The following is a 25,521-nucleotide window of genomic DNA, read 5'->3' on the forward strand; positions in this document are numbered from 1 at the left end:
GAGCCCTACCGACAGAGAAACAAAGAAAGGAGAGAGAGATATAGAGAAATTTAACAGACATATATAGAACGTTACATCCCAATTCACCAGGATACACAATCTTCTCTAATGATCACGGAACTTTCTCCAGAATAGATCATAGGCTATGACATAAAACAAGCTGTGCCAGTTTGAATGTATTATGTCCCCCAAATGCCATTATCTTTGTTGTAATCTTGTGTGGGCAGACCTAACAGTGTTGATTAGATTGTAATTCTTTGAGTGTTTCTGTGGAGATGTACCCCACGCAACTGTGGGTGATGACTCTAATTGGATAATTTCCATGGAGTGTTGGCCCGCCCATTGGGTGGGCCTTGATCAGTAGAGCCATATAAATGAGCTGACGGGCAGAGGGAACGCAGTGCAGCTGTGAGTGGTCTTCTGAAGAGGAGCTAAAGCCAAGAGGGACACTTTGAAGAAAGCACAGGAGCTGCAGATGAGAGACAGTTTGAAGACAGCCGTTGAAAGCAGACTCTTGCTCCAGGGAAGCTGAGAGAGGACCAATATCCCAAGGGCAACTAAGACTGACATTTTTGAGGAACTGCAGCCTAGAGAGGAACGTCCTGGGAGAAAGCCATTTGGAAACCAGAACTTTGGAGCAGACGCCAGCCACATGCCTTCCCAGCTAACAGAGGTTTTCCGGACACCATTGGCCATCCTCCAGTGAAGGTACTCGATTGCTGATGTGTTACCTTGGACACTTCATGGCCTTAAGACTGTAACTGTATAACCAAATAAACCCCCTTTATAAAAGCCAGTCCATTTCTGGTGTTTTGCCTTCCGGCAGCGTTAGCAAACTAGAACACAAGCCTCAACAAACTTAAAAAAATTGAAATTATTGAAAGCACATTTTCTGACCACAATGGAATACAAATAGAAGTCAATAACCATCAGAGACTTAGAAAATTCACAAACACCTGGAGGTTAAAAATGAGGGGGAGATGAAAACATTCCCAGAGGATCAAAAGCTGAGGGACTTCATCACCAGTAGATCAGTCTTATAAGAAATGCTAAACAGAATTGTGCAGGCTGAAAGGGACACTAAACAATTGACTGAAACCAAATAAAGAAATAAAGATTTCCAGTAAAGATCATATGGTAAATATAAATACCAATACTATTGTATTTTTTATTTCTAACTCCACTATTTACTTCCTACAGGATCTAAAATACATAAACTGTAATGATAAATCAGTGGTTTTGGACTCAATGTAAAATAGGTAATTTTTGACAAAAACTACATAAAGGTGGGGGAATGGAGGAGTATAGGAACATAGTTTCTGTGTCCTATTGAAGTCAAGTTGGTATCAAAGAAAACAGGATTGTTATAGATTTAAGATGTTAAATTTAAGCCCCACAGTAAACACAAAGCAAGTATCCTAGAATATGACCATAGAGATGAAAAGTAGAGTATGGGTTAAGAGAATAGGGGGAAGGGGCAATGGGGAGTTAAGAAATGAGTGTAGAGTTTCTGTTTGGGGTAAAGGGAAATTTCTAGTAATGGATGGCGGGAAGGTGATGGCATTGCAACATTGTGAATGTGATTAATCTCACTAAATGGAATGCTTGGGTGGGGTTGGAATGGGAAGATTTATGCTGTATAAATGCTTCCACAATTGAAACAAAGACTGTCTAAATAGATAATGGCAATTAAATGCCATAGATGATCATGGATGAGATCTAATAGAGGAGAAAAGTCTCAAAAGGACACAATTGGGACAAGAGAAAAGATGAAATATAGAATGTAAGCTTTATATCAATGTTAAATTTCTTGAACTTCTTAACTACACTTAATGTGATTACATAAATGAATATTCTTGTTCATAGGAAATGTATATGTGAATTATATTATTTGTTCAACGATGTATGCAACTTGCTCTCATATGTTCAGAAGACAGAGCAATAGATGATGGATGATAGGAAGGGAGGGAAAGAAAGAAATGGTAAAATGACAAAATATTGAAGTTGGTACATCGGGGTATCGGTGGAGGGGGCATTGGGGTATGGCTGGAGTTCTATGTATAGGGTTTGTATTATTTTTGCAACTGTTCCTGTAAGTTTGAATTTATTTCAAAATAAAAATTAAAAAAACAAAACAAAACAAAAAACACTAATATCCACAGCTTACCAAATGGCAAAAAAGTCAAGAGATACTATCCATAACTGATGGAATAAAGACAAATATATTAAAGATGCTAAAACAGAGAAACTAAAAATAGTAATAAAGCCATTTTGGCAAGAGGTGGGTAATAAGTGAGCTAAATTATCAGCTATCATAGCAAGAACACAACAGATAATGTCTAAATTTGATTTTAAAAAAAAAGCAGAATGAGTTCATTATTTAGAGATGTGGGGTAACCACCAGACAAAATAGTTATATATGCTTAAAGGTTTGCATATATATAGAGAAAAAAGCCAAATTATTAGTATTGGTTATATCTCTCCTGCATGTCATACATTTTCCCCTCTTCTGGATATTCCAATTAGCATATAAACAAGCTATCTTTTTTCCCCACCTTAAATAAAACTCTTTCTCCAATTAATACTGCCCCATTTCTTTTCCTTATAGCAAAACTTTTTGAGTTTTCTAAATTTGCTGTTGCCTAATTCTCTTTTAGACCCAATCCAGCTTTATCTTTTGGCCACTCCTTTAAAGCTACTTTTTAGGGTCACTGATGACCTCTGCATTGTTAAATCCAACAGTCAAGAGCTCAGTTCTCATCTCAATAGATGTATTTGACAAAGTTGATCACTCCCTTCCCCAGGAACTCTTTCTTTACTTGGCCTCCAGAATACCAATTTCCTGATTTCCCTTCTAACCTCGCGGTCACTCTTTCAGTCTCATCATCAGGACTCTAATCAACCCCCCACCCCCAACACACCTCTAAATGTTCATGTAAAGGCTTAGTCCCTGAACTTCTTTTCTTCTTTATCTAAATTCCTTTACCTGGCAATCCCATTAGTCTCAAGCCTTATAAATACCATTTATAAACTAACAACTCTTAAATGTGTACCTGCAGCCTGGGCTCATTAGCCCCTGAACACCAGACACAAATACACAACTAATCTATTCTGCATCTCTACTAGGACTTCTAACAGAAACTTAAGATTTCTGAAGCTGGGCTTCTGACCTACCCACCCCCAAATTGCTCCTCCTGCCAGCCTTCCCTATCTCAATACATGGTACTCAGGCCAAAAACCATACATTCATCACTGACTGTTCCCTTTCATTTATCCTTCACTCCTGCCTCCTCACATACCAATCTGAGAGTTTATTTCATGTCAACTTGGCTAGGCTGTGGTAACTCAGTTGTTTGTTTAAACACCCGTCTAGATGTTGCTGTGAAGCTATTTTGTAGATGTTATTTACACAATCAGTTGACTTTACATAAAGGAGATTACTTCCCCAAATGTGGAAAAGCCTCATCCTATCTGCTGAAGGCCATAAGAGCACAAACTGAAGTTTCCTGGAGAAGAAATTCTGCCCCAAGACTGCAACATCAAGTCGTACTTGAGTTTCCAGCCTGCTGGCCTTTCCTGCATATTCTGAAGTTGCCAGCCCCTACTATCACATGAGCTAATTCCTTAAAATAAATCTCTATCCTATTGGTTCTGTTTCTCTGGAGAACCCTGGCTGATACACAACTCATCATCCTTCAACTCTACCTTCAAAATATATCCAGAATCTGACCATTTCTCACCATCTCCATTACTACCACCCTAGTCAAAGACATCATCATCTTTCACACAGTTTATTACACGAGTCTCCCTGTGCTGCCCTTATCCTCCTTAAGCCTCAGTAAAGCAGCCATTGACATCTTGAAACATGATACTCCTCTGGTCAAAACATCAAATGGCTTCTCTCCCAAAGCAGAAGTCAACATTTTTATACCATGGCATGAAAGATGCTATATGAACTAACCCAATTTCCCATCTTTTCTCAAATTCACTCTATTTCAAGCACAAGGGTATACTCACAATTCCTTGGACATGTCCAACATATTCCTGCCTCAGGACCTCTGCAGAGTTGTTCCCTCAGCCTGGAATGTTGTCCCCTCAGACATCCAGATGGCTCACTCCTTTACCTCATTCAGTTCTCTACTCAAATGTCACCTTCTCAGTGATGCCTTCCCTGGTCACACTGTGTGAAACTGCAATCTCTTCCTATACCCTCCCTTTTATTCTTTTCCTTAGTGCCTACTCTCATCTAAAACACTATATATTTTATTTATTTCTCTCGTTTACATCTGTCTCTCCCCACCAGAATGCAATCTTCATGAGGGCATGGATTTGTTTCAGCTTTGTCCACTGTTTTATCTCTAGCACCTAGAACAGAATCTAGCATATATATATTTAGCATCGATATTTACTGCCTCATTGGATAAATGAATTAGGGAAGATGTCAAAACCCTAGCCCATCCTGATCTCGCGCTCTGAATTGAATGCCTATGGTAACTACATGCTACCCTTTGAAGGCATTTTAAATTTTTTACATTTATGACTTACCTTCTCAGTTGGCTGAGAGCAGACAAACAGCAGGAAAGATGTTTAATACTGCTTTATAATTCTATTTCCTCACACAGTTTATGTTCAAAAAGTATCTAAAACATTTCTTCTCTTCCTTTTTATTATAGTTTCCTTGAGCGCACAGACCACATCTGAACACAGGGCAGCCCTTAGCATGGGTCCACTTTTCAAGATACGTTGCTAAAGCAAGAGCAATAAATCTTTTAATAGACTAACCGCTCTAGCTCATCTACCTAACCAACTTAGCCCCATACTCCCAGAGCATATTGTCTGAATCACTTTTTATAATATGCTTCAATTTCACAAGAGCAGGGATTTTTGTCTGTCTTGTTCACAATTGTATCCCCACAGCCAAAAACAGCATTTGACAAACAGCAAGCACTTGAATATTGAAAATCAAGCCCAGTACTAAGTACTTTATATAATTACCTCATTTAATGTTCACATTATATTATTAAGCTCCAAATTTTGGAGGAATAAATGGAAGCCAAGAAAGCCTCATTTTCCAAAAGACATGCATAAAATAGAAGAGCCAGGATTTGACACCAGATTTGACTTCAGAGCACTCACTCTTAAGCACTACATTATACCACCTCCCTGACTGAATCAGGGTGGGCATTTATAAGCCCTAGGGAATTGCACTTAAATGTAACTCCCCAGGGTCAAGCCTGCTTTACTTCATGGTTTACTTACAGTCCCTTTCATTCTGTGCAGCAGCTCATACATTCGGATGCAGCCTTCCACTTTTATCCCCCGGGAGGACTGAAGTACCACAGATTCTGTATGCTGCATCTCATGTTTGCCCTATAAGACAGAAGATGTGAAAAGAAGTACTTTTAGATGGTAAAGTTGGTGTTATCCCTTTTAGGCAAAGACTACATCCCTACTATGAACAAGAACAACATTCAAAAAACAATTTAGGTTAGAACTAGTGTGTATTTCTTAACATTACCCCTGCTTCAATTGATGGAAAAGAGGTAACCAGAAACCATAATGAGATACCATTTCACACACACCCTCATACACACCTTTTGCCCTATTATTAATACTTTGCATTAGTGTGGTACTTTCCTTACAATTAATGCAACAATACTGTTATAATTATACTATTGACTGTAGTCCATAGCTTACATTAGGGCTCAATGTTTATATTGAAGAGTCCTATGTCGTTTTTTGTTTTTTTTTTTTATTTTAGTAACATACATAACCTAAAATTTCCCCTTTTAACCACATTCAAATATACAACTCAATGTGTGTTAATTACATTCACAATGTTGTGCTACCATCACTATCATCCATTACCAAAACTTTTCCATCACCCCAAACAAAAATTCTGTACCAATTAAGCATTAACTTCCCATTCCCTACACCACCCCACCCTCTGGCAACCTGTATTCTAGTTTATGACTCTATGAATTTGCTTATTCTAATTATTTCATGAGTGATTATCGTACAATATTGGTCCTGTTGTGTCTGGCTTATTTTTACTCAATATGATGTCTTCAAGGTTCATCCATGATGTTGCATGTATCAGAACTTCATTCCTTTTTATGGCTGAGTAATAATCTATTGCACTGGGATTGGGAAAGCCATAAGGACCACACTCCACTTTGTCTAGTTTATGGATGGATGAGCAGAAAAATAGGGGAAGGAAACAAACAAACAGACAAAGGTACCCAGTGTTCTTTTTTACTTCAATTGCTCTTTTTCACTTTAATTATTATTCTTGTTATTTTTGTGTGTGTGCTAATGAAGGTGTCAGGGATTGATTTAGGTGATGAATGTACAACTATGTAATGGTACTGTGAACAATCGAATGTACGATTTGTTTTGTATGACTGCGTGGTATGTGAATATATCTCAATAAAATGAAGATTAAAAAAATAATCTATTGCTAACAAATAAATATAGTTGAAGGAACTTGTCCAAGGTTGCCCGGTGAGTGAAGCCAGAGCTGAGATTGTCTCTCAGGGTCAATGAGCAATAAAAACCTCTCCTGTCTCCCCTCCTTTCTCCAGTCACTACTTAGGCCCAAATAGCTTCAACCTTGTCAAAATATTTTCCAACCTGTGTCAGAAATTCTATTTCCTCTTCTACTTTTAATGGGAGGAGAAAGAGTAAATTTGGAAGTTGTATAGACCCAGGTGTGAAGTCTCCATCACTCCACTTAAAGCATCCCAAGGACCTCAGTTTCTGTAGAAGAACCCCCAGAGATCCTCTAGTCAAGCCTCTTAATTAAAGCAACTTAAGTCAAGTTCACTCAGTTACTTAGTGGTAGAATTGATTATAAACCTCAGGTCTCCTTTTTCCCTGTGCATTTTCATTTGGTCAAATACAAATGTCTGTTTGTAGGTACAACTCATTAAAGGCCCCTTTGATTTCCCAAAAAAAAAAAAAAAAAAATCTATTGCATGTATATGCCATATTAAAAATTATTTTAGTAATATCTATATACAACCTAAAATTTCCCCCTTCAAATACATGTATATGTCACATTTTGTTTATCCAGTCATCTGTTGATGGACATTTGGGTTGCTTCCATCTTTTGGCAACCGTGAATAAGGCTGCTATGAACATCAATGTGTAAAAAATCTGAGTCCCAGCTTTTAATTCTTTTGGGCATGTACCTAGAAGTGGGATTGCCAGGTCATAAGGTAATTCTATATTTAACTTTCTGAGGAATCACCAAACTGTTTTCCACAGGGGCTGCACCATTTTACATTCCCTTCAACAATGAACGATTATTCCTATTTCTCTACCTCCTCTCCAACACTTGTTATTTTCCATTTTTTTAAAAAACAGCAACCATTCTAGTAGGTGTGAAATGATATCTCATTGTGGTTTTGATTTTCATTTCCCAAGTGGCTAATGATATTGAGTATCTTTAAATGTGTTTATTGGCCATTTGTATATCTTCTTTGGAGAAATGTCTATTCAAATCCTTTGCTCATTTTTAATTGGGTTGCCTGTCTTTTTGTTGTTGACACTGTTTATTTTTTTAAATAAGCAAATGAGTGTGTTTGTGTGTTCATATATCAACCCCTTCTGGCACAGGAAGTAAAATTCTAAAAATACTGCTCTAAACCTTGCTTTTTTAAATACAATTTTAATATAAAATAAATTTCTCACTCCTTTTGTGTATGTAGTTAAACATATATAGCATAAAATTTGCCATTTTTTAAGTGTACAATTCACTGGCATTAGCCACATTCTCAATGTAGTATAACCATTATCATCATCTATTTCTGGAGTTTTTTATCACCCCAAATGGAAACTCTGTACCAATTAAGAAACAGCTCTTCATTCCTGTCTCCCAGCACCTGGTAATCTCAAATCTACTTTCTGTTTCTATTCTCATTCCTTTTTACCATGGTATAGTACTCCAACTGTATGGATGTACCAAAGCTTATTTAACTATTCCTCTATTGACGGACTTTTGTGTTATTTCCTATTTTTTGCTATTACAATTAATGATGCTATGAATAGCTTTAAGTACGTATCATTTTGTTTTTCTGCCACTGTATCTTTGGAACAGATACCTAAAAGTGTATCTACTGGGTCCAAAGGTATAAGCATATGTAATTTTTGCTAGCTATGGTAAAGTTCCCTTAATAGATATTAATATAATATTATAATAATATATATAATCTTATATTATAAGATAATAATATAATATCATTTTGCATTCCTACAAATAATATGTGGTAGTGCATGTCCCTACAGCCTCACCGAAAGAATATGGTGTCAAACTTTAGGAATCTGCCAATTTGAAAGGTAAAAATGAGACCATACAGTATTTGTCCTTCTGTTTCTAGCTAATTTTGCTCAATGTAACATCCTCAAGGCTCATCCATGGTGTTATATGCTCCATGACTTTATTCTGTCTCACAGCTGCATAATATTCCATCGTTATGTATATACCACAGTTTGTTTATCCACTCATCTGTTGATGGACATTTGGGCTGTTTCCATCTCTTGGCAATCATCAATAACGCCACTATAAACATCAGTTTACAAATGTCCACTCATGTCTTAGCTCTCAGTTCCTCTGAGTATATATCTAGTAATGGAAATGCTGAATCATGGCAATTTTATGTTAGCTTCCTGTGGAACCGCCACAGTGCCTTCCAGAGTGGAAAAATGGAGGCAAAAATCAAATGAATAATGTGGGTGGTGGGTGGTGGTGGGGTGTTTTGGGTGTTCTTTTTTACTTGTATTTTTATTTTTATTTTTATTTTTTTGGAGTAATGAAGATATTTAAAATTGACTGTGGTGATGAATGCACAACTATATGATGGTACTGTGAACAACTGTACACTGAGGATGACTGTATGGTATGTGAATATATCTCAATAAAACTTAGTTTAAAAAAATGGATCACAATGTAGCTTTATTTTGTATTTCTCTTATTATTAGCAGGCTGAGAGCCTTTTTTCGTATCTTAAGAGCCATTTCTATTTCTTCTATATGAGCCATTATATACGTATATACATACATATATATATATATATACACACACATATATATATCTTTTGCCCATTTTTAAAAAACAAGATACTGGACTTTTCTCAATTTTTAGGATCTCTTTACTGTGGACATTTTCCCTTTATAATATGAGTTGCAATGGTTTTTCCTTTTATCATGTACCTTTGCTTATGGCTTTTTGTGTGCATTTGTGATGAAAAAGTTGATTTTTAATGTGATCGAATTTATCAATCTTTTACTGTTTAATGATTTTGAGTTGTAATTGGGGAAGTTTTTTGACTCCCAGGACATAACTGAATTAATCCGTATTTTCTCATAGTACTTTATCATTTAATTTTACATTTGGATCTCTGATCCAGTTTTCATTTATCCTGTTTTATGTTACATGGAATGTTTCCAAGTTTGTTTTTCCATATGGAAAAGATTCCCATATCTTATTGCTCAAACACCACTGATTAAAAAGTAATCTTTTTCCCACTAATCTGAAATGCCACTGTCTCATGCACTAAATTTCTATATACACTTGGGTCTACATCTAGATTTTCTATTCTTTTTCATTTCATTTTTTTTCCTATTTGTTTTCTGTTGGCCTATTAATGTGCCAGTGCCACACTGCTTTAATTATAAAAATTTTATAATGTGTCAGCCTTCAGGTATTGCTCTTATTTTTCAAGGTTTTCCTGGCTATTCTGTTAAGTTTCCCTATGAACTTTATGATCAACTTGTTTACAACCAGAAAAAAAGAAAAAGTATTTTTATTGGGATCATATTAAATGTATAAATTAACTTAAGGAAAGTTGTTATTTTTTTGATATTGAATCTGCCTATCTAAGAATTCAGTATGCATTCCCATTTGTTCAATATTTCATGTCTTTAAGAAGTGTTTTATAGTTTTATATATATATATATATATATTTTATTTTCTTTAATGAATACACACACACACACACATTTTGTCTTTTTGTCTTTTAGGGGCAGCACCTTAATTTATTGGAATATCATGTACCAAAAAGATGGGGATGCTTAGCTGACCTGTTCAAAGTTCTAGAGAATAACAAGACCATCTTGAATATCAAACACTACTCCATTAACCAAACCACTTTGGAACAGGTAAAGTACCTTGAATGATTCAGTAGATTGACTTTTGGTATGCTCATGAGGCCTAACTGAGATAGTTTTAACTTAAGTGTGATTTCTTCTTGAAATTAGTTGCTGTTTGATTTTACAAAATTGTGATAAGGGTGGTGAGTGTCTTAGTTTGTCAGAGCCACTGTGGCATATGCTACAAACTTGTTGGCTTTTGCAACAGGAATTTATTGTCTCACAGTTTTGAAGCAAAATGAAGGTACTGGCAGGCTAGGCTTTCTCCGAAGTCTATAGAGTACTAGTGGTGGCTTGATGGCAACCCATGTCTGCTTCTGTTACATGGTAATTTGTCTCCTTTCATCTTCTCCTCTGGCTTTTCCTCACTGTGTCCAAATTTCTGCTGCTTATAAGGATTTCAGTCACATTGGATTATGGCCCATGTTGATTCAATTTGGCCTCATCTCAGTATCTTTGAAGATCCTATTTACAAATGAACCCCCAATCACAGGATGGGCCATTAAGACATGACCATGTCTTGTGAGGGATATGATTCAATCCCCAACATTGAGTGTGAGGAGATTGTTTATTGAATGATCTCCATTCAAGGTATATATTCAACAGGGCTTCAATTTGTTCACAATTACATCATAAAATCAGTAGATTAAATCATATCCACTTAACCTTTCCTTGTCTACCTTACCCACCCCCAAAAGACTAAGGGGACTTCACTTAATTAGGAAGAAAAAGTGCTTGGTATACCAGGAGTACCAAAACTGTAAAATTAGCTCACAACTTCTTTCTAGAACCAGGTTTCTGTCACTGAGGATTTCCAGATATTTGTGTGTGTGTGTGTGTTTGTTGTGTTTTAATTTTCCAGAAATGTATGTCATTCCTGTGGTGGTGTCTTCAAAGGATTGATATGATTTTGGGAATTTAGGAAGGGATGGTCTGAATGAATGTTTTATAGCTTTTTGGAAAGACTGAGTATTGCTTGGAGAGATTCCTCCATGCTTATAAAAGTTGAGACTAAAAGGTTGATCATTCTCTTCTAGTTAACAGCTATTTTTTTTTTTAATCATCATTTTATTGAGATATATTCACATACCACGCAGTCATACAAAACAAATTGTACTTTCGATTGTTTACAGTACCATTACATAGTTGTACATTCATCACCTAAATCAATCCCTGACACCTTCATTACACACACACAAAAATAACAAGAATAATAATTAGAGTGAAAAAGAGCAATTGAAGTAAAAAAGAACACTGGGTACCTTTGTCTGTTTGTTTGCTTCCCCTACTTTTCTACACATCCATCCATAAACTAGACAAAGTGGAGTTTGGTCCTTATGGCATTCCCAATCCCACTGTCACCCCTCATAAGCTACATTTTTATACAACTGTCTTCGAGATTCATGGGTTCTGGGTTGCAGTTTAATAGTTTCAGGTATCCACCACCAGCTACCCCAATTCTTTAGAACCTAAAAAAGGTTGTCTAAAGTGTGCGTAAGAGTGCCCACCAGAGTGATCTCTCGGCTCGTTTTGGAATCTCTCTGCCACTGAAGCTTATTTCATTTCCTTTCACATCCCCCTTTTGGTCAAGAAGATGTTCTCCATCCCACGATGCCGGGTCTACATTCCTCCCCGGGAGTCATATTCCACGTTGCCAGGGAGATTCACTTCCCTGGGTGTCTGATCCCACGTAGGGGGGAGGGCAGTGATTTCACCTTTCAAGTTGGCTTAGCCAGAGAGAGAGGGCCACATCTGAGCAACAAAGAGGCATTCAGGAGGAGACTCTTAGGCACAAATACAGGGAGGCCTAGCCTCTCCTTTGCAGCAACCGTCTTCCCAAGGGTAAAACTTATGGTAGAGGGCTCAACCCATCAAACCACCAGTCCCCTATGTCTGTGGTCATGTTAGCAACCATGGAGGTGGGGTAGGCGAATACCCCTGCATTCTCCACAGGCTCCTCAAGGGGGCACTACATCTTTTTTTTTTTTTCCTTGTTTGTCTTTTTTCTTTTTTTTTTTTTTTTTTAACTTTCCCTTCTTTTTTAAATCAACTGTATGAAAAAAAAAGTTAAAAAGAAAACAAACATACAATAAAAGAACATTTCAAAGAGAGCATAACAAGGGAGTAAGAAAAAGACAACTAACCTAAGATAACTGCTTAACTTCCAACATGTTCCTACTTTACCCCAAGAAAGTTACATAATATAGCAACATTTCAGTGAACTTGTTCCTACTACATCCATCAGAAATTAACAGACCATAGTCATTTCTGGGCATCCCCAGAACGTTAAATAGCTTATCTGTTCTTCTTGGATTATTGTTCCCCCTTCCTTAATTGCTCTCTACTGCTAGTTCCCCTACATTCTACATTATAAACCATTTGTTTTACATTTTTCAAAGTTCACATTAGTGGTAGCATATAATATTTCTCTTTTTGTGCCTGGCTTATTTCGCTCAGCATTATGTCTTCAAGGTTCATACATGTTGTCATATGTTTCACCAGATCGTTCCTTCTTACTGCCGCGTAGTATTCCATCGTGTGTATATACCACATTTTATTTATCCACTCATCTGTTGAAGGACATTTGGGTTGTTTCCATCTCTTGGCAATTGTGAATAATGCTGCTATGAACATTGGCGTGCAGATATCTGTTCGTGTCACTGCTTTCCGATCTTCCGGGTATATACCGAGAAGTGCAATCGCTGGATCGAATGGTAGCTCTATATCTAGTTTTCTAAGGAACTGCCAGACTGACTTCCAGAGTGGCTGAACCATTATACAGTCCCACCAACAATGAATAAGAGTTCCAATTTCTCCACATCCCCTCCAGCATTTGTAGTTTCCTGTTTGTTTAATGGCAGCCATTCTAACCGGTGTTAGATGGTATCTCATTGTGGTCTTAATTTGCATCTCTCTAATAGCTAGTGAAGCTGAACATTTTTTCATGTGTTTCTTGGCCATTTGTATTTCCTCTTCAGAGAACTGTCTTTTCATATCTTTTGCCCATTTTATAATTGGGCTGTCTGTACTATTGTCATTGAGTTGTAGGATTTCTTTGTATATGCAAGATATCAGTCTTTTGTCAGATACATGGTTTCCAAAAATTTTTTCCCATTGAGTTGGCTGCCTCTTTACCTTTTTGAGAAATTCCTTTGAGGTGCAGAAACTTCTAAGCTTGAGGAGTTCCCATTTATCTATTTTCTCTTTTGTTGCTTGTGCTTTGGGTGTAAAGTCTAGGAAGTGGCCGCCTAATACAAGGTCTTGAAGATGTTTTCCTACATTATCTTCTAGGAGTTTTATGGTACTTTCTTTTATATTGAGATCTTTGGTCCATTTTGAGTTAATTTTTGTGTAGGGGGTGAGGTAGGGGTCCTCTTTCATTCTTTTGGATATGGATATCCAACTCTCCCAGCCCCATTTGTTGAAAAGACCATTATGGCTCAGTTCGGTGACTTTGGGGGCCTTATTAAAGATCAGTCGGCCATAGATCTGAGGGTCTATCTCTGAATTCTCAATTCGATTCCATTGATCTATATGTCTATCTTTGTGCCAGTACCATGCTGTTTTGGCAACTGTGGCTTTATAATAAGCTTCAAAGTCAGGGAGTGTAAGTCCTCCCACTTCGTTTTTCTTTTTTAGAGTGTCTTTAGCAATTCGAGGCATCTTCCCTTTCCAAATAAATTTGATAACTAGCTTTTCCAAGTCTGCAAAGTAGGTTGTTGGAATTTTGATTGGGATTGCATTGAATCTGTAGATGAGTTTGGGTAGAATTGACATCTTAATGACATTTAGCCTTCCTATCCATGAACATGGAATATTTTTCCATCTTTTAAGGTCCCCTTCTATTTCTTTTAGTAGAGTTATGTAGTTTTCTTTGTATAGGTCTTTTACATCTTTGGTTAAGTTTATTCCTAGGTACTTGATTTTTTTAGTTGCTATTGAAAATGGTATCTTTTTCTTGAGTGTCTCTTCAGTTTGTTCATTTCTAGCATATAGAAACATGACTGACTTATGTGCATTAATCTTGTATCCCGCTACTTTGCTAAATTTGTTTATTAGCTCTAGTAGGTGTATCGTTGATTTCTCAGGGTTTTCTAGATATAAGATCATATCATCTGCAAACAATGACAGTTTTACTTCTTCTTTTCCAATTTGGATGCCTTTTATTTCTTTGTCTTGCCGGATTGCCCTGGCTAGCACTTCCAGCACAATGTTGAATAACAGTGGTGACAGCGGGCATCCTTGTCTTGTTCCTGATCTTAGAGGGAAGGCTTTCAGTCTCTCACCATTGAGTACTATGCTGGCTGTGGGTTTTTCATATATGCTCTTTATCATGTTGAGGAAGTTTCCTTCAATTCCTACCTTTTGAAGTGTTTTTATCAAAAAGGGATGTTGGATTTTGTCAAATGCTTTTTCAGTATCTATTGAGATGATCAATTGATTTTTCCCTTTCGAGTTTTTAATGTGTTGTAATACATTGATTGTTTTTCTTATGTTGAACCATCCTTGCATGCCTGGAATGAACCCCACTTGGTCATGGTGTATGATTTTTTTAATGTGTCTTTGGATTCGATTTGCAAGTATTTTGTTGAGGATTTTTGCATCTATATTCATTAGGGAGATTGGCCGGTAGTTTTCCTTTTTTGTAGCATCTTTGCCTGGTTTTGGTATTAGATTGATGTTAGCTTCATAAAATGAGTTAGGTAGTGTTCCATTTTTTTCAATGTTTTGAAAGAGTTTGAGTAAGATTGGTGTCAGTTCTTTCTGGAAAGTTTGGTAGAATTCCCGTGCAGCCATCTGGCCCTGGGCATTTATTTGTGGGAAGATTTTTGATGACTGATTGGATCTCTTTGCTTGTGATGGGTTGGTTGAGGTCTTCTATTTCTTCTCTGGTCAGTCTAGGTTGTTCATATGTTTCCAGGAAATTGTCCATTTCTTCTACATTATCCAGTTTGTTGCCATACAGTTGTTCATAATATCCTCTTATAATTTTTTTAATTTCTTCAGGATCTGCAGTTATGTCACCTTTTTCATTCATTATTTTGTTTATATGGGTCTTCTCTCTTTTTGATTTTGTCAGTCTAGCTAGGGGCTTGTCAATCTTGTTGATCTTCTCAAAGAACCAACTTTTGGTGATATTTATCCTTTCTATTGTTTTTTTGTTCTCTATGTCATTTATTTCTGCTTTAATCCTTGTTATTTCTTTTCTTCTACTTGGTTTAGGATTGGTTTGCTGTTCATTTTCTAGCTTCTTCAGTTGATCCATTAGTTCTTTGATTTTGGCTCTTTCTTCCTTTTTAATATATGCGTTTAGTGCTATAAATTTCCCCCTTAGCACTGCTTTTGCTGCATCCCATAGGTTTTGGTATGTTGTGTTCTCATTTTCATTCGTCTCTATATATTTAGCAATTTCTCTTGCTATTTCTTCTTTAACCTACTGATTGTTTAGGAGTGTGTTGTTTAACCTCCAGGTATTTGTGAATTTTCTAAGTCTCTGGTGGTTATTGACTTCTAATTGTATTCCATTGTGGTCAGAGAATGTGCTTTGAATAATTTCAATCTTTTTAAATTTATTGAGGCTTGTTTTATGTCCCAGCATATGATCTATTCTGGAGAAAGTTCCGTGAGCACTAGAAAAGTATGTGTATCCTGGTGATTTGGGATGTAATGTCCTGTAGATGTCTGTTAAATCTAATTCATTTATCAGATTGTTTAGGTTTTCAATTTCCTTATTGGTCTTCTGTCTGGTTGATCTATCTATAGGAGAGAGTGATGTGTTGAAGTCTCCCACTATTATTGTGGAAACATCAATTGCTTCCTTTAGTTTTGCCAATGTTTCTCTCATGTATTTTGTGGCACCTTGATTGGGTGCATAGACATTTACGATTGTTATTTCTTCTTGCTGAATTGCCCCTTTTATTAGTATGTAGTGGCCTTCTTTGTCTCTCAAAACATCCCTGCCTTTGAAGTCTATTTTATCTGAGATTAATATTGCTACACCTGCTTTCTTTTGGCTGTAGCTTGCATGAAATATTTTTTTCCATCCTTTCACTTTCAGTTTCTTTGTGTCCCTGTGTCTAAGATGAGTCTCTTGTATGCAACATATTGATGGTTCATTTTTTTTGATCCATTCCGCGAATCTATATCTTTTAATTGGGGAGTTTAATCCATTTACATTCAACGTTAAAACCGTGAAGGCATTTCTTGAATCGGCCATCTTATCCTTTGGATTATGTTTGCCATATTTTTCCCTCTCTCTATTAATATCCTTTATTGTACCCATATCGAATCTCTTTAGTACTGAACCTTTCTCCAGGTCTCTCTGTCCTGTCTTTGTTTCTCTGTCTGCAGGGCTCCCTTTAGTATCTCCAGTAGGGCAGGTCTCTTGTTAGCAAATTCTCTCAGCATTTCTTTGTCTGTGAAAAATTTAAGCTCTCCCTAAATTTGAAGGAGAGCTTTGCTGGATAAAGTATTCTTGGCTGGAAATTCCTCTCACTCAGAATTTTAAATATATCGTGCCACTGCCTTCTTGCCTCCATGGTGGCTGCTGAGTAGTCACTACTTAGTCTTATGCTGTTTCCTTTGTATGTGGTGAATTGCTTTTCTCTTGCTGCTTTCAGAACTTGCTCCTTCTCTTCTATGTTTGACAGTGTGATCAGTATATGTCTCGGAGTGGGTTTTTTTGGATTTATTCTATTTGGAGTTCGCTGAGCATTTATGATTTGTGTATTTATGTTGTTTAGAAGATTTGGGAAGTTTTCCCCAACAATTTCTTTGAATACTCTTCCTAGACCTTTACCCTTTTCTTCCCCTTCTGGGACACCAATGAGTCTTATATTCGGACGTTTCATATTATCTATCATATCCCTGAGGTCCATTTCGAGTTTTTCAATTTTTTTCCCCATTCTTTCTTTTATGCTTTCATTTTCCATTCTGTCATCTTCCAGGTCACTGATTCGTTGTTCAACTTCCTCTAGTCTTGTACTATGAGTGTCCAGAATCTTTTTAATTTGGTCAACAGTTTCTTTAATTTCCATAAGATCATCCATTTTTTTATTTAGTCTTGCAATGTCTTCTTTATGCTCTTCTAGGGTCTTCTTGATTTCCTTCATATCCCGTACTATGGTCTCATTGTTCATCTTTAGTTCTTTGAGTAGCTGCTCTAGGTGCTGTGTCTCTTCTGGTCTTTTGATTTGGGTGCTTGGGCTTGGGTTATCCATATCGTCTGGTTTTTTCATATGCTTTATAATTTTCTGTTGTTTTTGGCCTCGTGGCATTTGCTGAACTTGATAGGGTTCTTTTAGGGTTTGTAGACCAGTTGAAGTCCTTATCTCTAATTTATCAGATCTACAGCTTCGTGGAGTACACTTTCTCTAACTAACCAGCAGGTGGCGTCCACGAGCCACCTGTTCTCCACAAGCCAGATCTCCCCTGCTTAGCCTTTTTGGTGAGTGGGGGAGTGAGTCTTGTGGGGCCCAATTGGTGTACCAAGCTTGCGTGTGTAGTTGGTGTTGCCTGCCCTGTATGTGGGGCGTGTTTCTGGGCAGTCGGGGAGGGGGGGTGGCCCTAACAATCAAATCTCCCTGATGATCCTAGAGTTTTAAAGCTGCTGCAATAGTCTAATCCTTCAGTTCAGTCCTGCCACAGTTTGTTTCTGCCACTGACCCACAAGTCTTTGGTATTGGCGTATGGCTCCTGAGACTTGCAAGTGGGCCCCTCTTCCAGGCTGTGCACCCCGGGTCCTCTGTTGAGGGATGACTGTGCTATGTCACAGGTGAGTGCCGACCCCCAGGGCAGTTCTGGGCTGCTGCGCAGTGTTGGGAGGCTCCCAGTCTGCTCAAATGATGGCTGAATGGGGCTCTGTTAATTCACACTGCTCCCCCTTCCCAGCTCTGGGACATTCAGCTGAGGTTGCAGGGAAGGCTAATGTCCACGCCCAGTTTTGTGGTGTGTGCCTGTTATTTGAAGCACTTCCGTCACACTGGGTTGTCTGGGGCAGCTCTGGGCTATGGGGCTGGCGATGGGCAGGAGTGTTTCCTGTCCACCAGGATGGTGGCTGTGAGCGGACACCCCCCTTTTCTTGGGAAGTTGTGTTGTTTAGTGAATTTTCTCAGCCACTGGATTATTGCCTTTTGTCTCAGAGCTCTCTTAGTTCTGCTCTTGACTTGACGTGCCCAAATTTCAATTCTTTGAAGCTTTCTGTATTGAGCTTCTTAGAGTAATTGTTTTAGAAAAAGCAAAAAGGATTTAAAAAAAAAAAACAAAAAAAAAACGGCCCTCCTCAGAGATCTAATGGGTTATTGAAATGCTAATAGACAAAGCAACCAGGGCCATTAAGGAAAGGTGCACAGGGCAGAGAGATCAGCTTTGCTTCGGGATTTGCATATGCGCCTCAAGGCCTGATCTCCGCCCTTCCCCTTTCTGTGTTCACCAGAACTCCAAAAATCCTCTGCTTTTATTTTGGAGTTTTTCGTGTTGTTTTTTTTCTATGCCTGTCTCCTCTCTGCTGGGCTGGCTGCTCTCAGAGTCTCTGGTGTCTGGTCTCAGTCTATCTATGGTTGGAGTTTGAATCAGTAGAATGAGTTTCCGATAAGAGCAGCCACTGCAATTCTCCCTTCTCCTTCCCGGAGCTGACAGCCCCTCCTCCCCCGGGACTGAGCCTGGCAGGGAGGGGCGCGGGTCCCCTGGCCGCAAAAACTTACAGATTTCGCTGATCTCAGCAGTTCCACGTTTTCATGAGTGTTGTATGAAGTATGCCCAAAGACAGATTGCTCTGTGGTGTCCAGTCCACGCAGTTCCTGGCTTTTTATCTACTTTCCTGGAGGAGTAACTAAAACATACAGCTCACCAGTCTGCCATCTTGCCCCGCCTCCAACAGCTATTTTATTTATTTCTTTCAGATATTTATTAATTTTGCTACTGAGCAGCAGCAAACCCCACAATCTACTCTTCAGCCATCCATTGACTGTCACCACCTTCATCACTTGCCCATCTAAACACTAAAGAAAAAGTTTTCATAAGGAACACAACCTTGTCTTTCATTACAATTAAGACTCAAAGACCCAACCAGCAAGTGCACATTTGAGAAGTTGGAAGATACACTGCAGGCAATCAAATTACATTATCTCCTTGAATTTCTATTCTGAAACTCTTTGTTAATTAACTACCAGCAAATTGAAAAGTCAACCTTTTTTGTAGGCTTTAGGGAGTTCCTTTAACAAATTTACCCTCTTTGCCAAGCAAAGATGAGTGCCAGCCTCTTTGACACACAGCTGTATGAATCGGCACAGTCTAACTTGAGACATTTTTGGGAGCTGGAAATGCTGTCCCATTTCACCCAGTCGAAACATTTCATTTTACTTCTAAGAAAATTGAGTCTCCCCTTCTTGCGAGGTTAAAACACTTTTCTAAGTTATTTGTATAAGAAATAATATCTAGGACTCTTGTTTTCTATTATTGTAATCTTTTAACGAGATAAGCTTACATATTTCTAAAAATAAAAAGGTTTTGGCACATTTCTTCTTAGGTTTATGTCTAGGTAATTTATTTTATTTTTTTGCTACTATAAATGGGTTCTTATTTTCTAATATATCTTGTGTAACTGGGTTATCATTATTTACACAGACTACTGATTTCAGTATGTTATTTCTGTAACTCATTACTTTACTACATTTTCTTATGGTTGATAGTTTTCCCATTGATTCTTTTATGTTTTCCAGATAAATAATCACATTGTTCTCAAAATTTTAGCTTTTCCTTTCCAGTTCTTATGCCTCTATTTGCTTCTCTTGTATAATTAAGTTGGCTAATAGCGCCATCCCAAAGCCAAATAATGTACGGCTACATTTTAAGTTTAATAAGGTTTATGTCATTCTTGCTCACTGTTGAATTCCCAGCACCTAACACAGGGAATGGTACTTACCAAGCACAAATAAATTCTGTTAAAGGAATGATGAATAATGAAGTGAATAAATCCATCTTATTTAAATGGCTTTTAAGATAATCTGTTTTCACATTTTCAAAATTAAAAGGAAGGATACAGCATTTTATAGTCTCTTACCTAAAACATACTTTACAATAGCAAGTCAGCAGTCTGTTACAAGATCTTTCGAATTCCCAACTTAAAAAAGTATGCAAATTTCTTATGCACTATATAGGTAACACCTCTTAGGTTTTAATGTATTGGAATAGCTAGAAGTAAATACCTGAAACTACCAAATTCCAACCCAGCAGTCTGGACTCCTGAAGACAATTATATAATAATGTAGATTACAAGGGGTGACAGTGTGATTGTGAAGACCTTGTGGATCACACCCCCTTTATCTAGTGTATGGATGAGCAGAAAAATGGGGATAAAAACTAAAGGACAAGTGGGGTGGGATGGGGGAATGATTTGGGTGTTCTTTTTTCACTTTTATTTTTTATTCTTGTTCTGGTTCTTTCTGATGTAAGGAAAATGTTCAGAGAGAGATTGCGGTGATGAACGCATAACTATGTTATCATACTGTGGACAGTGGATTGTACCACTGATGATTGTATGGTGTGTGAATGTATTTCAATAAAACTGAATTTAATTTAAAAAAAAAAAAAAGGCTAGAGCATAAACTTAAAATCTAAAAAAAAAAAAAAAGTATGCAAATACTCTATATTGCAATAATCCTTTGGGAAAGCAACTTAATGACATATATCAAGAGCCATAAAGAATGTTCATACCTTTTGATCTTTAATATAGTCATCTTAGACTTTACACCCAAAGCACAAGCAACAAAAGAGAAAATAGATAAATGGGAACTCCTCAAGCTTAGAAGTTTCTGCACATCAAAGGAATTTCTCAAAAAGGTAAAGAGGCAGCCAACTCAATGGGAAAAAATTTTTGGAAACCATGTATCTGACAAAAGACTGATATCTTGCATATATAAAGAAATCCTACAACTCAATGACAATGGTACAGACAGCCCAATTATAAAATGGGCAAAAGATATGAAAAGACAGTTCTCTGAAGAGGAAATACAAATGGCCAAGAAACACATGAAAAAATGTTCAGCTTCACTAGCTATTAGAGAGATGCAAATTAAGACCACAATGAGATACCATCTAACACCGGTTAGAATGGCTGCCATTAAACAAACAGGAAACTACAAATGCTGGAGGGGATGTGGAGAAATTGGAACTCTTATTCACTGTTGGTGGGACTGTATAATGGTTCAGCCACTCTGGAAGTCAGTCTGGCAGTTCCTTAGAAAACTAGATATAGAGTTACCATTCGATCCAGCGATTGCACTTCTCGGTATATACCCGGAAGATCGGAAAGCAGTGACACGAACAGATATCTGCACGCCAATGTTCATAGCAGCATTATTCACAATTGCCAAGAGATGGAAACAACCCAAATGTCCTTCAACAGATGAGTGGATAAATAAAATGTGGTATATACACACGATGGAATACTACGCGGCAGTAAGAAGGAACGATCTCGTGAAACATGTGACAACATGGATGAACCCTGAAGACATAATGCTGAGCGAAATAAGCCAGGCACAAAAAGAGAAATATTATATGCTACCACTAATGTGAACTTTGAAAAATGTAAAACAAATGGTTTATAATGTAGAATGTAGGAGAACTAGCAATAGAGAGCAATTAAGGAAGGGGGAACAATAATCCAAGAAGAACAGATAAGCTATTTAACGTTCTGGGGATGCCCAGGAATGACTATGATCTGTTAATTTCTGATGGATATAGTAGGAACAAGTTCACAGAAATGTTGCTGTATTAGGTAACTTTCTTGGGGTAAAGTAGGAACATGTTGGAAGTTAAGCAGTTATCTTAGGTTAGTTGTCTTTTTCTTACTCCCTTGTTATGGTCTCTTTGAAATGTTCTTTTATTGTATGTTTGTTTTCTTTTTAACTTTTTTTTCATACAGTTGATTTAAAAAAGAAGGGAAAGTTAAAAAAAAAAAAAAAGAATAACAAGGAAAAAAAGATGTAGTGCCCCCTTGAGGAGCCTGTGGAGAATGCAGGGGTATTCGCCTACCCCACCTCCATGGTTGCTAACATGACCACAGACATAGGGGACTGGTGGTTTGATGGGTTGAGCCCTCTACCACAGGTTTTACCCTTGGGAAGACGGTTGCTGCAAAGGAGAGGCTAGGCCTCCCTATGGTTGTGCCTAAGAGCCTCCTCCCGAATGCCTCTTTGTTGCTCAGATGTGGCCCTCTCTCTCTGGCTAAGCCAACTTGAAAGGTGAAATCACTGCCCTCCCCTCTACGTGGGATCAGACACCCAGGGGAGTGAATCTCCCTGGCAACGTGGAATATGACTCCCGGGGAGGAATGTAGACCTGGCATCGTGGGACGGAGAACATCTTCTTGACCAAAAGGGGGATGTGAAAGGAAATGAAATAAGCTTCAGTGGCAGAGAGAATCCAAAAGGAGCCGAGAGGTCACTCTGGTGGGCACTCTTACGCACACTTTAGACAACCCTTTTTAGGTTCTAAAGAATTGGGGTAGCTGGTGGTGGATACCTGAAACTATCAAACTACAACCCAGAACCCATGAATCTCGAAGACAGTTGTATAAAAATGTAGCTTATGAGGGGTGACAATGGGATTGGGAAAGCCATAAGGACCACACTCCACTTTGTCTAGTTTATGTATGGATGAGTAGAAAAATAGGGGAAGGAAACAAACAGACAAAGGTACCCAGTGTTCTTTTTTACTTCAATTGCTCTTTTTCACTCTAATTATTATTCTTGTTATTTTTGTGTGTGTGCTAATGAAGGTGTCAGGGATTGATTTAGGTGATGAATGTACAACTATGTAATGGTACTGTGAACAATCGAAAAAAAAAATATATATATATATAGTCATCTAATGCTTGAGAATTTAAGACAATAGTTTTAAAAGAAAAAAAACACTGCAGAAAGTTTCTCACTGTAATATCTTTAAAAGCAAAGAAATGGAAATAATATAAAAGCCTAATAATAAAAAAGGCAATTTAATAATTACAGAATATTGTATATCCACTAAATATGATATTTACAAAGGTGGTAATAACATGAACAAATAGTAACAAAATAAGGTCAAGAAAGAAAAGTAGAATATGAAAAGTGTACATACATTTTGATTAGGCCTAAATACAAATATGCAGGCATAAGAGACTGGAAAGCAATAACTGTTGACTTTAATGATGAAGTCACAGAGATTTAAATTTCTTCTTTTGATGTTATGATAATGTTTTTGCAACAAAAAAAAATTTGCAATGGGGATGGGGAAAAGAAACAAAGAACTTTGTCTTTCAGAAGCTAAATGTGAGAAATGTAATCTCCACCTTTCTAAAAAGTTGCCTAGTCTTAATTTGTTGGCACAAAAATCTAAAATTTGAAAAAGCACAATAATGCAGTTAAGGATTTTTCAATTATCTCTTTACTTTAGGCCAGTTACTTTCTAACTCTGAACCAACAGAGTTTAAGGCAGCTTACAAACAAACATAAAATATGACAAAAATAAATTAAAATCAGAAAAAAATAAAAAGAATGAGGCAGAAATATATAGCTAGACAGATATGGAATTATTTCCAAGATACAGTCAAGTGAAAAAAAACAAGGTACCTAACAGTATATTCCACCACCTTTCTTTTAAAAAAGGAAGAACAAGAACAATATATATATATTTGTATATATACCAACTACTTCTGTAACTGTTGGGGGGGGAGGGGGAAGCAGAGGGCGAGGGGGGGTAAGAATCAACAAATAAAGGCCAGGACAAAACAGAGCCAGCGATAGGGTAAAAACTCATTACAGAACCAGTGTTAAGGTACATACATTTTAAGAGTAGGCCATAAATTTAACTGTAAGCCTCCCAGCAGCCAACACAAAATGGGAGACCTTACCACTTAAACAACCGCAATGTTCATGAGAAAAAATAACCCAATTGCTCATGAAATGTATTACCATTGTTGGCATTAAGAGGGAAATCTCTCCCTCTGGGTCTTGATAAAAGAACACTGAGTGCTGTAGTAAATAATGTCCCTAAAAACAGATGCAATGAGACGCAATCATTATTGTCCCCAAAGTAAAGTAATAGTCATATAACAATATTAAACACTTTAGTAATGCAGACATTGTGTCTTTTGCATTAAATTGATTAAACCCTTACCTTGGTTCCATTTGGTGGTGTTGCGTGGGTGACTAATGAGAATACAGCGCTTCTGACAGAAGATTTGGGAACAAATGAAGGTTGGTCTAGGGCTGAGGTAGACAATGCTGACGTCTCAGATGGAGGTGGATTCTCTTGCATATGGGGTAAGACATGATCTACCACCCATCCAGAGTAAGAAGACAGCTTGGGGAGAGACATATATTCTTCTAAAACATCCTAGAGAAGAAAGGAGGATTAAGCCCAACCTGCATGTCAACTGATTCTAGGCAATCAAAAATAATTATCTCCTTATAATTCACTATGTGCCTTATCAAAAAACTAAGAGGGCCTAAATAAATATCAAAGACTCAAAGTAATCATATAAACAATCAGAGATGAAGAGAAAGTACAGTGGTTCCTTGATAATGATCCTGATTTCTATTCTTTTGAAGAATATCACACCAAGTAACCCTAACTACAGAAAAAAGGAACAATGCACAGTTTGTCAATAAAGCGTATATTTTTAAAATTCAATTTTATTGAGATATATTCACATACCATACAGTCATCCAAAGTGTACAATCAATTGTTCATATTAACATCATATAGTTGTTCATTCATCTCCCCGATCTATTTTTTGAACATTTTCTTTGTACCGGAAAAAGTGAAAATAAGAATAAAAATAGTAAGAGTAAAAAAAGAACACCCAAATCGTCCCTCCCCTCCCACCCTATTTTTCCTTTAGTTTTTTGTCCCCATTTAAAAAAAAATCTTAATTTTATTTTATCATATTGAGCAAATTAACACATATACATATATTAAAAACACCAAATAGGGTTTACAGTGAATGCTCTCTTTCCTACCCCAAACCTAGTCCTCTCCCCAGAAGCAAAACTGATGAAAAATTTCTTGTAGATCCTTCCATAAAAAGTCTATACAAACATAGAAGCATGGCTGTTATATATCCCTCCCTCCAGCCAATGTTTTTTAAAAATATTTTTACTTTAACAAACAGATGCATACTACACACGTTGTTCACACCTTGTTTTTTTTTAATTAAATTGTTTTATTGAAATATATTCACATACCACATAATCATCCATGGTGTACAATCAACTGTTCACAGTATCATCATATAGTTGTGCAATCATCACCCCAATCTATTTTTGGACATTTTCCTTACACCAGAAAGAATCAGAATAAGAATAAAAAATAGAAAAGAACACCCAAACA

The 25,521-nt window shown here is 37.2% G+C and overlaps 1 protein-coding gene across 3 annotated transcripts in view; it reads right to left on the reverse strand.

Moving 5' to 3' along the window:
* Positions 1 to 25,521, reverse strand: part of GLE1 (GLE1 RNA export mediator) — an 83,882-nt gene that overhangs the window by 34,398 nt on the left and 23,963 nt on the right. Inside the window, exons 1-3 of one of the 3 annotated variants that reach the window (XM_037798051.1) lie at positions 24,847 to 24,870; positions 24,307 to 24,525; positions 5,260 to 5,370 (exon numbers count right to left, since the gene is read on the reverse strand). In XM_037798051.1, coding sequence (XP_037653979.1) covers positions 5,260 to 5,370; positions 24,307 to 24,525; positions 24,847 to 24,849 — 333 coding nt within the window. In that variant the 5' untranslated portion in view covers positions 24,850 to 24,870. Of the gene's footprint in view, positions 1 to 5,259; positions 5,371 to 24,306; positions 24,526 to 24,846; positions 24,871 to 25,521 lie in introns of those variants that run through there. The other 2 variants (XM_037798050.1, XM_037798052.1) reach the window with 2 other exon arrangements.

The sequence above is a fragment of the Choloepus didactylus genome, chromosome 10 (assembly GCF_015220235.1).
Source record: "Choloepus didactylus isolate mChoDid1 chromosome 10, mChoDid1.pri, whole genome shotgun sequence".
In the NCBI taxonomy this organism is placed as follows: Eukaryota; Metazoa; Chordata; class Mammalia; order Pilosa; family Megalonychidae; genus Choloepus; species Choloepus didactylus.